Source organism: Phacochoerus africanus, chromosome 8 (genome assembly GCF_016906955.1).
Source record: "Phacochoerus africanus isolate WHEZ1 chromosome 8, ROS_Pafr_v1, whole genome shotgun sequence".
NCBI lineage: Eukaryota > Metazoa > Chordata > Mammalia > Artiodactyla > Suidae > Phacochoerus > Phacochoerus africanus.
In genome coordinates this window covers 82,977,011-82,990,414 of record NC_062551.1, presented here as the reverse complement: position 1 = coordinate 82,990,414, position 13,404 = coordinate 82,977,011, and the positions used below count along the sequence as shown (strand labels likewise).

The 13,404-nt window shown below is 47.6% G+C and overlaps 1 protein-coding gene across 2 annotated transcripts in view; it reads left to right on the top strand.

Moving 5' to 3' along the window:
* PAFAH2 (platelet activating factor acetylhydrolase 2) overlaps positions 1-9,645 on the top strand; it is a 31,360-nt gene extending 21,715 nt beyond the window's left edge. The window contains exons 10-11 of one of the 2 annotated variants that reach the window (XM_047792688.1): positions 720-874; positions 8,114-9,645. In XM_047792688.1, the coding sequence (XP_047648644.1) occupies positions 720-874; positions 8,114-8,208 (250 nt within the window). In that variant the 3' untranslated portion in view covers positions 8,209-9,645. The remainder of the gene's footprint in view (positions 1-719; positions 875-8,113) is intronic. The other variant, XM_047792689.1, reaches the window with a different exon arrangement.
* The last annotated feature ends 3,759 nt before the right edge of the window (positions 9,646-13,404 follow it).

The following is a 13,404-nucleotide window of genomic DNA, read 5'->3' as shown; positions in this document are numbered from 1 at the left end:
GAATAGTCAAAAATCCATTATATTATTCTTTATACTTTCTCACATGCCCTAAATATTACCCTTTAAAGTCAGTTTTTCCTGCATGATATCAAGTTTAGCATTTATAGTTTTCTTCCCTCATTGAATTGACCAGTAAATTTAGGGATGAGTAATTTAGTTCTAAATGAACCTTCCGAGAATTTCACCTTCAAACTTATGCAATTGATGTCAAAGGACTTAAATTCTAATCTGGAAGCCCTCCTTTAAAAGCGCTAGCCCTAACTTTCCTGGTTACTTAAAGGCAAGTTATTTCTTTTTCCTGTTCACATTGTGGTACAGTTCTGAGCTAAAGAGGGAGCTTATATGTTTTGTGAATGTTCAAAAGTCACTGGGTAAAAGCCATGGGGTAAGAGTTTGTAATAACTTGGAAGTGGCAGGTGCCACAGGCCTCACTTCCTTGTCCTACCCCCTCTCCAGCCTTTCCCCTGCACGGTCAGGCATTCATTGAGTCAGCTTTGAAGCCAGGTGCACCTGCTCTCAAATCCTAGTTCCATCCCTTACTAGCTGTGTGACCTTGGGCGGATCATTTCTCTCTTCTGGTTCTGTCGAAGAGGAAAATACTTCCCTTACGAGATCGTTGTGAAATTAACTGATAATGCATGCAAAGCCCCTTGCACATTGTAGGTGCTTAAGTATTCATGAACCCTAGCCTCCAGATCCTTGTTTTTCTTTTCCTCTAGTGGTTCTGTTCATCGGAGTCTAACGGACTTTGCTTTTGTGGCTGGTAACTGGATTGCTAAATTCTTCTCCAATCCAACCCGTGGGAGCTTGGACCCCTATGAGGGTCAGGAGACTGTGGTGCGGGCCATGTTGGCCTTCCTGCAGAAGCACCTTGGTAAGGAGAGAACTGGGGCTCTGGGGCAGGAGGGGTCTTTAGATTTCCCTGCACAGTGGTCTGTACTGACATGTCTCGGATCAGGGAGATTTATGGCAAATAAACCTCCTTCACCTGAGTGAAGGAGAGAGTTACATAGAATTCTAGAAAGAACACTTAGCTGAAAGTTTAGAGAGCCTAATGCTGTCTCTTACCACCCGAATGACCTTGGCCCAGTCATTTAACTCCTCTGAGCCTTGATTTCTTCACTGTAAGTGGGCCATTCGCCTCTCTCTACTCCACCACCTCTGTCCTACTTCATTATCGCTCATCTGTATTGTGGAGGAGGTTATCATGATAGGGCTACATCTGCGGAAGTGCTTTTTAAAAGAAAGCACAGAAAGGTGATAACTAATGTCGTAAGTCACAGGCCAGCTAAATGGCAAGGGCTGTAGAGGTCTTTGGTCCAGCTCCCCACCCCCCGCCCCAACCCCGACCGCCGCCGGAGGCAATGTACCTGCCTATTCTCCCTGCCGTGTGGTCCAGCACCGTGGAGAGCACACTGCCCCGAGTGTCAGCCCTCTCCTTCACTGGAAACTAATAATTTTAAGAATTGATATTCCGGAGTTCCCGTCGTGGCGCAGTGGTTAACGAATCCGACTAGGAACCATGAGGTTGCGGGTTTGGTCCCTGCCCTTGCTCAGTGGGTTAACGATCCGGCGTTGCCGTGAGCTGTGGTGTAGGTTGCAGACGCGGCTCGGATCCCGTGTTGCTGTGGCTCTGGCGTAGGCCAGTGGCTACAGCTCCGATTCGACCCCTAGCCTGGGAACCTCCATATGCCACGGGAGCGGTCCAAGAAATAGCAACAACAACAACAACAACAACAAAAAGACAAAAAAAAAAAAAAAGAATTGATATTCCAAGTAGGCTTTGTTTGTTTTGGTTATAAGGACCAGAGATTCACGAATTTACCTCCAGAAGAAAGGGGAGTCTGTTTAAGAGCATCTACCTGGCCAGGTGGGGCGTGAACCATGACAGGAAGCAAGGGAGCATGTAGGACTGACTTCTCGCTCAATCGCTCCATCTCTTCCTTTCATGACATCTCTGTTTCTCTTTGCTCAGGTCTGCATTTTTCCTCTTGCTGCTCTGTCCTTTTTCTCTTGCTGAGAACATCTGCTTATTCATAGTTTCTGCTTCCTCTTGACTTTGGTTGGCCTGAACTGCCTGTGGCTTGTTCTCTCTCCTCGTGACATCCTCTCATCAGCTCCCACAGCTCACCTCCATACTTTCTGGGATTTCTTAGACCAATTCCCAAGAGAGACAAGTAGGTTGTGCTAGCTCATCTTTACCTGCCAGAGCACATGGTGGACCGCTGCCCGGCTCAGGCCTGGTGCTCTCTTGATCAGATGTGCCTTTCTGATCCAGTCAGAATGGAAAGGCTGCTATTATCTGTACAAGGCTGATCTCTCAGCACGTGCTGTGCGTAGGGCAGCTTCCTTCAGAAGGGAGCCAGGCTGGCCTGGGTTTCTAAGGTTGGACCTAACTCTAGCCTAAGACCAAAATCTGATTCTTTATAACTCCTCCTCACTTGCCCTGGGCATCCCTGCCTCGGACCCCTTACCCTCGGTAACTCTTTAGATGTTCAAGTCACCTCTGGCGTCCTCACTGAGTGTTCTGTTCATTAAGCTAAATGTCTGTGGTTCCTCTGCCTGTCCCCTGATCCCCATGTTGCCATTTATTCCTCGCTTTGGATGCACTCTCTGTTGATGTGCCTTTTTACATGTGCTGCTCTGACTTGAGTGTGACATGCTACATATGGTCTGGCCAGTGCCTGGTACAACAGTACCGTTGCCTCTGTGCTCTGGACCCTAGACTTCCAGTTGGATGGCCTGAGTGTATAAACCTCTCCATCAAGTGCTGAACAAATATGACTTGGATTGAGTTTGCTTTTATTTTTATTTATTTATTTTTTTGACTTTTTAGGGCTACGTATGTGGCATGTGGAGGTTCCCAGGCTAGGCGTCAAATCAGAGCTGTAGCTGCTGGCCTACACCACAGCCACAGCAACACTGGATCCGAGCCGCATCTGCGACCTATGCTATAGCTCGTGGAAATGCCAGATCCTTAACCCACTGAGCGAGGCCAGGGATCAAACCCTTGTCTTCATGGATACTACTTGGGTTCGTTACTGCTAAGGCACAACTGAGTTTGCTTTTAAAACATTTCTGTCCTATTATGATTGTATTGACTTTTTGAACCTAAATTTGCACTTCTATATTTATACATGTTCATTTCATCTCCTCATCACGAGCCACTTGCCAGCCTAGGTTTAGCGACTTTACGGTTAATAGAGGCCTTGGAGCATCATCCTTATCACATGGTAGGAGAGGAATGGATCCACATCTCAAGACTTTAATGGGGCCTCACGGCAGGGTCCTCATCCCACTTTCCCTATTTCCTCTTAGGCACCATATCATCAGGGAAGAGCTAAGGATGTCAGGGGAGCCCACCCTGGTGTGACTGGACTCCCTTGAGTAGCAGTGTCCGTCGAGCTAAGATACTCATTATTGGAGACCAGCAGAAGATTAGAAGAGTCTTAGACTGTAGGAAGATTATTGGGGACTTGCTTTATGCAAGGCCTACCACCAAGTACTTGAGTTGCATCAGTTGCATTAGCACGTTTAATCCTGAAGATGGCCCTTTCCAATGGGTACTTGTATTATTGACTCCATTTTACGGATGAGGACACTAAAGCTTAGAGAATTTCGATAATTCATCCAGGGTTATCTGGTTAGTAAGTGGCAAAGCCAGAATGTCACCTAGGCTGTCTGACTTGAAAGGCCAGGTGCTTCATGGCTGCACGGTTCTGCCAGTGACTCTGCTGGCCCAGGGGTGCCCAGGATCTTTGGGAGACACAGAGGGCAGGCCCCACTCTGACAGGAGGGAAATGACAGCCAGGAAAAGGAGGCTCCTTAGACAAAATGATGCTTCTTTTTAATGTTAGAGATGAGTAAGCCTCACCAAGCATGGAAGGGGCGAGAGTCTTCTAGATAGAAGGTACAAGGTCAGTTTTGAGAAGCTGCGTTTAGTGTACTGGAGTTCAAGATAGTCAACTGTTGGAAGATAAAAGTAGAGAAATGGGAGTTCTCATGTAGTGCAATGGGTTAAGGATCTGGCACTGTCACTGCAGCATTTCAGGTTGCTGCTATAACATAGGTTCAATCCATGGCCTAGGAATTTCCACACGCCGTGGGCACAGCCAAAAAAAAAAAAAGGTAGAGAAGTGGGTAGAAGCCAGAAGCCAGATCTCGAAGCCCATGTATTGGCTGAAATAAGTTTGAATTTTTACTCCATAGGCTAAGAAAGTCCTTGGTGGGTTCTAAGTGGGGGATGCCATGCTTAAACTAGTGTTTGTGGTCTGGCTTATCATGGAGGATGGGCAAGATGGGACAGTTGAGAGGCAAAGCACCCAGGTGGGAGGCTCCAGTATCCAAGCGATAAAAGAGGGGACGGAGTGGAAAAGACCGAGGCTTTCTCTCTGCTCAGGGTAGTTAGCTTTGCAAAGAGAGGAAAGTTTTTTGGTGGCCAAACAGTACATTGTCACATGGAAAGCTAAAATAGGTGGCTTAGCTGAACCTCTTGCCACTCCTGAAAAATATCTCCGATCCTCAAAAATACCTCCGAACACAGGCCCCGCTGACACAGGGGTAGCGTTACCTTCTTTTAGGAAGCTTGGTGCTCCTTTCATACTACCTACAAGCGGCTCCTGTCTCCACCTCCTCATCCTCCCTCCCACTCTCCTAGGAGACCCTTTCACACCTTCTTCTTTCTCTTCAAACCTCTAACACCTACCTTCCCTCTCCCGTCTCTCAGCTGATTACCTTTGCCTCCCGCTTCGCCAAGCACACGGAAGCGGTCAGTCCACCAGTGCCCAGCACCGTGTCTCACTGCCTTCCTGCGTACACCCAGCTTTCTGTCCGGTTGCTAGAGTTTCCTTCTCGTCTGTCTACTGAGGCCAGCCCCTCCACCTGGGCACTAGGTTTCACCCTCCTTGTTCTGCTCAAGATGATTGTGCTAGTAGTTTTTTCTTCTTTACCTTAGATTGTCCATTTTTCTCTCTCTACTGGTTTTCACTGCAATGAAATGTCTCTTTAAAAAATCTGTCTTATGGGGTTCTTTTGTGGTGCAGCAGCAGGATCTGGTGTTGTCAGGTTTGATCCCTGGCCTGGGAACTTCCACATGCCATGGGTGTGGCCAAAAAAGAAAATGTGTCTTTGTCTTTTTGCCATTTCTTGGGCCACTCCTGCAGCATATGGAGGTTCCCAGGCTAGGGCTCAAATCGGAGCTATAGCCGCTGGCCTATGCCAGAGCCACAGAAACTCAGGATCTGAGCCGTGTCTGCGACCCACACCACAGCTCACGACAACGCTGGATCATTAACCCACTGAGCAAGGCTAGGGATCAAACCCGCAACCTCATGGTTCCTAGTTGGATTCGTTAACCACTGCGCCACGACGGGACCTCCAAGAAAATGTGTCTTGACCCACACTTTATCCCCCAGTTACCACCCTTTTAGCAGAACTCCTGCAAAGAATCTTCCTGTTCTCTCCTTCTTAGCTTCCCAATCTCTCTTGAACCTACTCCAGTCAGGCTTTTGCATCCCAGTCCTCCATGAAAACTGCCTTTGTCAAGGTCACAGTGATCTTCACGATAGTAGGTCCAGTGGTCACTTTTTTTTTTTTTTTTTGTCTTTTTAAGACCACACCTGTGGGATATGGAGATTCCCAGGCTATGGGTCTAATCAGAGCTACACTGCCAGCCTACACCACAGCCATAGCCACGTCAGATCCGAGCCGCATCTGCAACCTACACCACAGCTCATGGCAACGCTGGATCCTTAACCCACTGAGCGAGGCCAGGAATCGAACCTGCAACCTTGTGGTTCCTAGTCGGATTCGTTTCTGCCGCGCCGCAGCGGGAACTCCCCGGTGGTCACTTCTCATTCCTCATCTCACTGGAACTCTCAGGAGCTTCTGACAGAGTTGGCGACGTGTGCCTCTGAGAAGCCCTGTCTTGACTCCAAGACACCCCACTGCGGATTTTCTCCTCTCTCAGTGTCTGCCCCTCCTCTGTCTCTGTTGCTGCTTCTAGGGCTCAGTGCTCGGACCTCTTCTCTCCCTGTAGCCCCTCAAGTCGTCCAGTCTCATGGCTTTAAATACCATCTCCATGCTGACTGTTCTCCAGTTTATTTCTCCGGTTTGATCCCTCCCCTGAACATCAGATTTATTTAACCCACTACTCAGCTTTTCTCCTTGGGCTTCTACCCAAGAAGAAATCCTATTGGCTCTACCTTCAAAATACAAATGGAAAGTAATCAACAACTATAAATGTAATAAATTCATTGAGTAATAAAAAAGTTTTTAAAAAAAGGCAAGTAATCACGTGTCACCATCTCCACAACCCCCATCCTGTCCAACTCAGCTCTCACCTAAGTTACTGAGCTTCCTGACTAGTCTCCCTACTGCCACCCTTGACTCCCTACACAGTCCTTTCTTTTTTCTTTTTCTTTCTTTTTTTTTTTGTCCTTTTGTCTTTTTAAGGCCACACTCACAGCATATGGAGGTTCCCAGGCTGGGGGTCGAATCAGAGCTGTAGCCTCCAGCCTAATCCAGAGCCACAGCACTGCCAGATCTGAGCCACCTCTGTGACCTACACCACAGCTCACAGCAACACTAGATCCTTAACCCACTGAGCAAGGCCAGGGATGGAACCCGCAACCTCATGGTTCCTAGTCAGATTTGTTTCCACTGCGCCACAACGGGAACTCCCACAGTCCTTTCTTAATCAAGCAGCCAGAAGGATCCTTTCAAAAAGTGACTCAGATCTTGTCACTCCTCTGTTCAAATCCTCCAGTGGCTCCTCATTTCTCTGAGAGTCAAAGCCAGCGCCCAGCGTCCCTCCTGCCCTCCTCTTCCTGCGGCTGTGCCCCTGGCCTACGTCACTGTCGCTGCACAAGCCTCCACACCCAGGCACACTCCCGCTTCAGGCCTTTGCACTGCTATTCCTGCTGCCTTGAACATTCTTCCCATGGAGTCTCAGGGCTCAGTCCCAACTCCTTCAAGTTTTTGCTCACAGTTCACTTTCCCGGTGGGACTCCCATTGACCACCCTTTTTAAGACATGTGCCGCCCCTTCCTCCCCTCGCCCCTGCCCCCATGCCACCACCACTGCCTCTGTCTGGCTCTTTTTTCCCACAGTACTTCTCATCTTTTCATATCCTATGTACTTTGTTTTGTCTATTGTCACCTCTCTCTCCTAGATTGTGAACTCTGTTTGTCTGTGGCTGTATTTTTTGGCACCAAGAACAACCCGGGGCACATGGTAATGTGCTCAGTGATTTCTGAGTTAATGAACATGTAGCACTTGTTTGTTGAGGACCTGTGCCATGCCAGGTTCTTGGCAGGGTCCCGAGGATCTAAAGATGAAGGAGAGTGGTCGCTGCGTTCTGTCCCGGGTTTTGTTTGTTTTGGACAAAAACCCCATTTGCCTTCTCAGCTGTGTCCCACTCCCTCAGCCCGCGGCCTTGGGTTTCCGACTGTTCTTGCCATGTCATTACCATCTGCCGGTGGTCCCAGGGCCCCTCTCCTGAATCACGCCTGGGGTTGTGTTGCTTCATGATGTCGCTGTCTTTACGCTTCCGTTCTTCACTGAGGTGGCCCTGGATCCACATCCACGGGCTGGCGTGTGAAGGATCTCTTACTGCTCAGCAGCATCCTTGAGCTCAGAAGTGGGCTTTCCACTTTCTCACTCCTTTGGACCAGGGTTTGAATTCTGTTCTCTACCACCTACCAGCTATTATGACCTTGGATGAATTGGGTAGCTTCCCTGAGCCTCAGTTTTCCTCAATGGTAAAATAGGGCCAGTATAGTCCTTAACACACAGGAATATTATGAAAACTAAATGAAACAACGCATGTTTAGCAAAGTCCCTAGAATGAATTATCCTTCAACAAATGTGACTTTCTGTTATCATTAGTGAGTTGTGATGGGTTAAACAAATCATTTAAGAAGCACATTTTTATAAGTGGCACTGGGAAAACAGTCATCATTACTGCCATCACCACCACAACCACCATGACTAGGCCTCTTAGTATCCCAGGTCCTTCTCTCTCTAGAGGAGACCCACTAAATCCATAGGAGCTGCGCTTTGATCTAACCTTATGACAGTTGACCTAATCCTTCTGTTTCTTTTTCTCATTCAGACCTCAAAGAGAACTATGATCAATGGAACAACCTCATTGAAGGCATTGGACCATCACTCACCCCAGGGGCCCCACAGCATCTGCCCAACCTGTAGGCACACAGGGGCTGCCCAGGGACACCCATGGCCTTCTATTAGAAAGTGGTCCTCACGCTCCTTCTTCATAGATTGAGAGGGTGTAATTGTACTGTTGATTGGATGACTGGGTAACTTAATCTGGAACTGTTCATCTTAAACTCATGTTGGGACTTGGATCACTTACTGATTTGGGAAACTGACTTTCTGGGGACTGAGCCCCGATGGTGTGGGGAACAAGCGGTGGGATGGGGCTGGGGAGGCCCAAGCCCCAAGCTGAGCACAATGAGCCCTATCAACCCAGCCAGCCGACTCCTCACCTTGGGCCAGTGTGGAAGAAATGAAGCCACAGGATGGAGGGAAATTTCCCACCTTGGGGCCCTCTAGCCCACCTGACACTCTGTTCCTACCTCTCTGCCTTCTCCCTCCCCAGGGCCGCTCGGTGAGTTCTGAGGACTTAAGGTAGCTTTCTAGGATGGGGACCACCATCAGGTTTTTCTGTCTATTTTCAAGCCTCCTTATGGCATGAAACATAGCCCCAGGCATTTAGTCAGGATGAAGCTATACTTGGGAGCCCGTGGAAGGGGCAAACAGCTTTGACCTGATAGCAGAGGGAGAGCGGCTGAGGGACAGAAGGTATCTTAAAAACTCTGGGTATCTCAGAGTTTTGCTGAAAATGTAACTCGACAGGAAACAACACAAGTAGGCTGAGATGGAGAAGGCAGAATAACAGTGTGAAGTAGCCGTTTGAACAGGCCCTCACCACAAAAGGGAGGGAGTTTGGTCTGTTCAAATTCACAGGCCATCCCTAGAGAGAAGCTTAGGAACACTTTGGTCCTGCCTTTTACCTCAGATATTGTCAGCTTCCAACAGGGTGCTGTAGTTGTCTGTTTTCTGGCTCTGAGGGCCTCGCCTCCAATTTAAGTCAAGATATAGATTGAATTTCCATTCTGTTCCATTTATAATATGAATGATATTAATACTCATGTTTGCCTAACGATATGTTGGAATATTCTCTGTCTTTAATCTGCCTCACAGCAAGATGGGGAGCCATCTGGAAGTAACTTTTCCTTATGTCTTTCTTTGATCACTTACCACTTATGCCCGTGTTGGGGGAAAAAAAACTTTAAAAGGAGAGGAGGTCTTCCTAGGGATCTCGTTGGAAGCTGTCTGGGAACATCAGCGTGAAACACCCCCTCCGCTACTCTAGACATCTCACCTCAGTCCAAGTATGGAACCCCGGAGGAGGCGAGAGCAAGAGGGAAATTCGTCTCTACACAACAGGTCCAAGGTCATTGTCACCAAAGCAGGCTGGGACTACATCTCCCATCCCCAACAGCTGTTCTTTCTCAGAGGTGAAACACCAGATCCTTTGAGGCTGTGGATCTACTCTCAGAGATTTGTGGGTTCCCGGGAGGCAAAGCACAAGGAGAATATAATTAAGGCCTGGTCTCTAGAGCTCTGCGGTCTGTTGTTTTTGTTTTTTTGTTTTTTTGTTTTTTGTCTTTTTAGGGCCGTACCCTCGGCATATGGAGGTTGCCAGGCTAGGAGTCTAATCAGAGCTGCAGCTGCCTGCCTACACTACAGCCACAGCAATGTGGGATCTGAGCCACATCTGCAACCCACACCACAGCTCATGGCAACACCGGATCCTTAACCCACTGAGTGAGCCCAGGGATCGAACCCACAACGTCATGGTTCCTAGTCGGATTCATTTCTGCTGTGCCACGACGGGAACTCCTGTGGTCTGGTTTTGAGTCCAGGCTCCACCACTGCTAACTGGGTAAATTTGATCAAATCATGTTCTCTTTCCAGTCTCGATTCCTGCATTTCTGAAGTGAGGATCTGCATTGTAAATAGACAGGAGGATGAAGTGAAAGAATGTATAATGCGTGGGTTATTTAAAAGTATGTTTCCTACTTTCTAAACATAAGAGATGTTTCTAGTTACCCTCTAGCTGTTGTTTTCTTGCTTAATTGCTCTTGGTCAGAGAAAACGACCCACATGGTTTTTGTCCTGAAACTTGCTTGTTGGCCCAGTGTGAAGTCGATTTTGCGAATGTTCCATGTACATTTAAAAAGACCGTACATTTTGAAGTTGTTGGCTTGCTGTGTTTCCTTCTATGAGAGTGAATACAGATAGATAATCAGGGCTTCCAACCCCTAGATGGGGACCAGAGCCCCTTGGCATTCACAGAACCGGTAGAAGCCCTCTCTTTGTGCCTGGGCTGGTTCTGCAGATGCTGAGAAGCACTGACAGCATTAGCCTAGGAGACCTAAGTTCTACATTAGACTCATAAATAATGCAGGTATATTTTGTAAAGTCCTGGAACCTTCCTAGAGAAAGAAGTTGTTCAGAAGCTGGGTCCATCTCCTCCATTCAGTCTGTGTTCGATGATGACTCATTTATCCAGCATCACTGGAATAGGTGAATTTTCCCCATTGACAGTTATCCTTTATGTCACAAATTGTCATATTGACTTTTTTTTTTTTTTCCCCCTCAGGGCTGCACCTGCAGCATATGGAGGTTCCCAGGGGTCAAATCGGAGCTACAGCCGCCAGCCTACACCACAGCCACAGCAACACCAGATCCGGGCCTCATCTGCCACCTACACCATAGCTCATGGCAATGCCAGATCCTTAACCCACTGAGCGAGGCCAGGGATCAAACACGCAACCTCATGGTTCCTAGTTGGATTCGTTTCTGCTGCACCACAGTGGGAACTGCTTGATTATTTTGAATGGTAATTTGCCAAAAAGATAATGCACACACTTCTTAATTGTGATCTGACCTCATTTAATTTTGTAGGATATTTCTTTTAATCAGGATAGACTAGAGTATGTGGTAGTAATAAGCAATCCCAGAAAGCAATAAAAGTTTATTTCCTACTGATGCTACATGTCTTCTGTGGGTCAGCTGGAGGCCCTGCTCTGCGTCATTTTTATCCTCACTTGGGGACCCAGGCTGGCAGAGCTACCTGGAATTGTTGCCACTGGCCATGGTGGAGCAGGAAGAGAGCAGGAGGAAGCACCTGCTTGGCTCTTGAAGCTCCTGCCTAGAGGTGGGCCGTCATTGTTTCCATTGACGGAGCATTGGCAAAGCAAGTCCTCCTGCCATTCCTAACATCCCCTACCATCCCAGAGAGCAAAAACATCTGTGACCAGGTCTGATGCCCTCTGGTCTGTGAAGATGTGGATAGCTGTACTGCATGGCCCCAACTGCTGGCCTCTTAGTTCTTTTCATTGCTTTTCATGGTTTGTGTTTTTTCCCTTGTGGTCAGCCTGCCAGCCATTAGTCTTCATTGCCTTGCATGTGCCAGCCCCTAGCAGCTCTTCCTGTTCACTTCAAATTTATAACTTCTGATCAGCCACGTTATTTACAGCTGTCTTAAGTAAAGCTAAGTAGTCACTGAGAACAGGCCTGAGGGACTGTCCTGCAACTCGAATGCACTGCCAGTAGTGCTTAGACTTTGTAGTCCTTCCTTTAACTGCTCAGAGTGGGGGCATCACAGGCCTTTGGTCTTTTGTCCTGATTTTTGGTTAGGCTCTTGGGAATCAAAGAGCCTTTAGATATGCAATGTAATCTGCATATCAATTGATACGTGCTGATAAATTGCATTCTAGTGAATCCTTTCCAAAAGCAAAGAAGATGTCTTGGGTTTCATTTGCATCTTCTGGTTCCCCATGCAATTATAGGACTGTACCCATGGAGGCATCCTCGTGATATATTGTGAACTTCCTGTGCACACAGTGGTGCATCAGTTAAGAAGGACAGAAGTAAATACAGGATGCAGTGAGATTCCTCATCCCTTCCACTTCCTGAACATGTCAGACTAAGGCTGATTGGGTTCTTGTTCTGCTCTCAATAGTCCCCAGTCCCCTTTCTGGTGTGTGTCCTGATACACCTGTCCTGCTTGCCCCTCTTCAAGAAGAATACTAGGCTCTTGAAATGTCAGTTTCAAGTCCGCACAGCTGTACGGACTTCAACTTGTCTGGGCCTTGTGGGGGTCTTTATCCACCCCTTTTTTCTTCTGGGGCACCACTATCCCTAGGCCTGTAAAGTGACAGAGAGATAGGAGAAGTCATTCTGGGACTTAGCCTCAGAAGGAAGGCCACTTTCTGTTCCGTCACAGCCAGATTCAGAGGCCAAGTGTCCCTGGGCACAGCTGTACGGAAAATGGCGATGATGATGATGATGATGATGGTGGTAAGAGCTAATATTTATCGGGCCCTTACTGTGTGTCCTGGACTGTGTGTCCGGGACTGTGGTCAGTGCTTTACATGCATCATCTTATTTGCTGCTCACAGTAAGCCTGTGAGGTCAGGTGGCATTAGCCTAATTTTATGTGTGAGGAAGCAGAGCCTTAGGGAAGCAATTTAATCAAGCTCTCACAAGGAAGAATTTGGCAAAACTGGAATTTGGGCATCAAAGTCCAAGCTCTTAATCACTGGGCCGTATGGCTTAATAGACACACTTGGTCTTAGGCCTTCCCTGTCTCTTTAAACTGTCAGGTTATGAAGAATGTAATTTCATGAGATTGAATTGAGGAGGTCAGTATCTCTAGGAATTTCTGTATGACTTGTATTGAGATTCAGTGACATCCTTAGTGCTCCTGAGCAGTGGGTTCAGAAGCGAGAACTGAGCTTTGTCAAGAACTGTGGGCCAGGAGCTCTGTTGATTGGGCAGATGAGGAAAGCTGTTCAGGAATGAAGAACATGGTCTGAAATCAGACAACTCCAGCACTCTCAGCCTTGTGACTTTATGCTAATTTACTAACTTCTGGGAGCTTCCCCTTCCTCGTTGGTAAAATTTGTGGTTGTAATCATTAAATGACGTAATGCATGTTAAGCCCTTAGCACAGTGTCTGTATTAAGGGCTTAATAAACATTAGCCATTACTAGTATTGTTTTATTTGGTCCTCCCTGCCTAACCATAAGGTTAGATAGAATCTGCCCTTGGGCCGAGTGGCCCCAGATGGACTTGGTTTAATTGCCATTCCAGGCTTTTCAGTTTCAGTTAGCTCCCCTCACAGGAAGCCTGCTAACTGCCACTCAGCCACTACCGTTGCATGAGGGTGGAGCTAAATGAACAGAGACAAATTTTCCATCCGCCTTGCTCTGATCTCCTGGCTCTCCCACCAAAAATCAAAATCCGCACCATAGTTCTGGCTCTGTAGGTGCTTTTCACCAGGGAGCGTCCACACACTTAGCTGCTGGT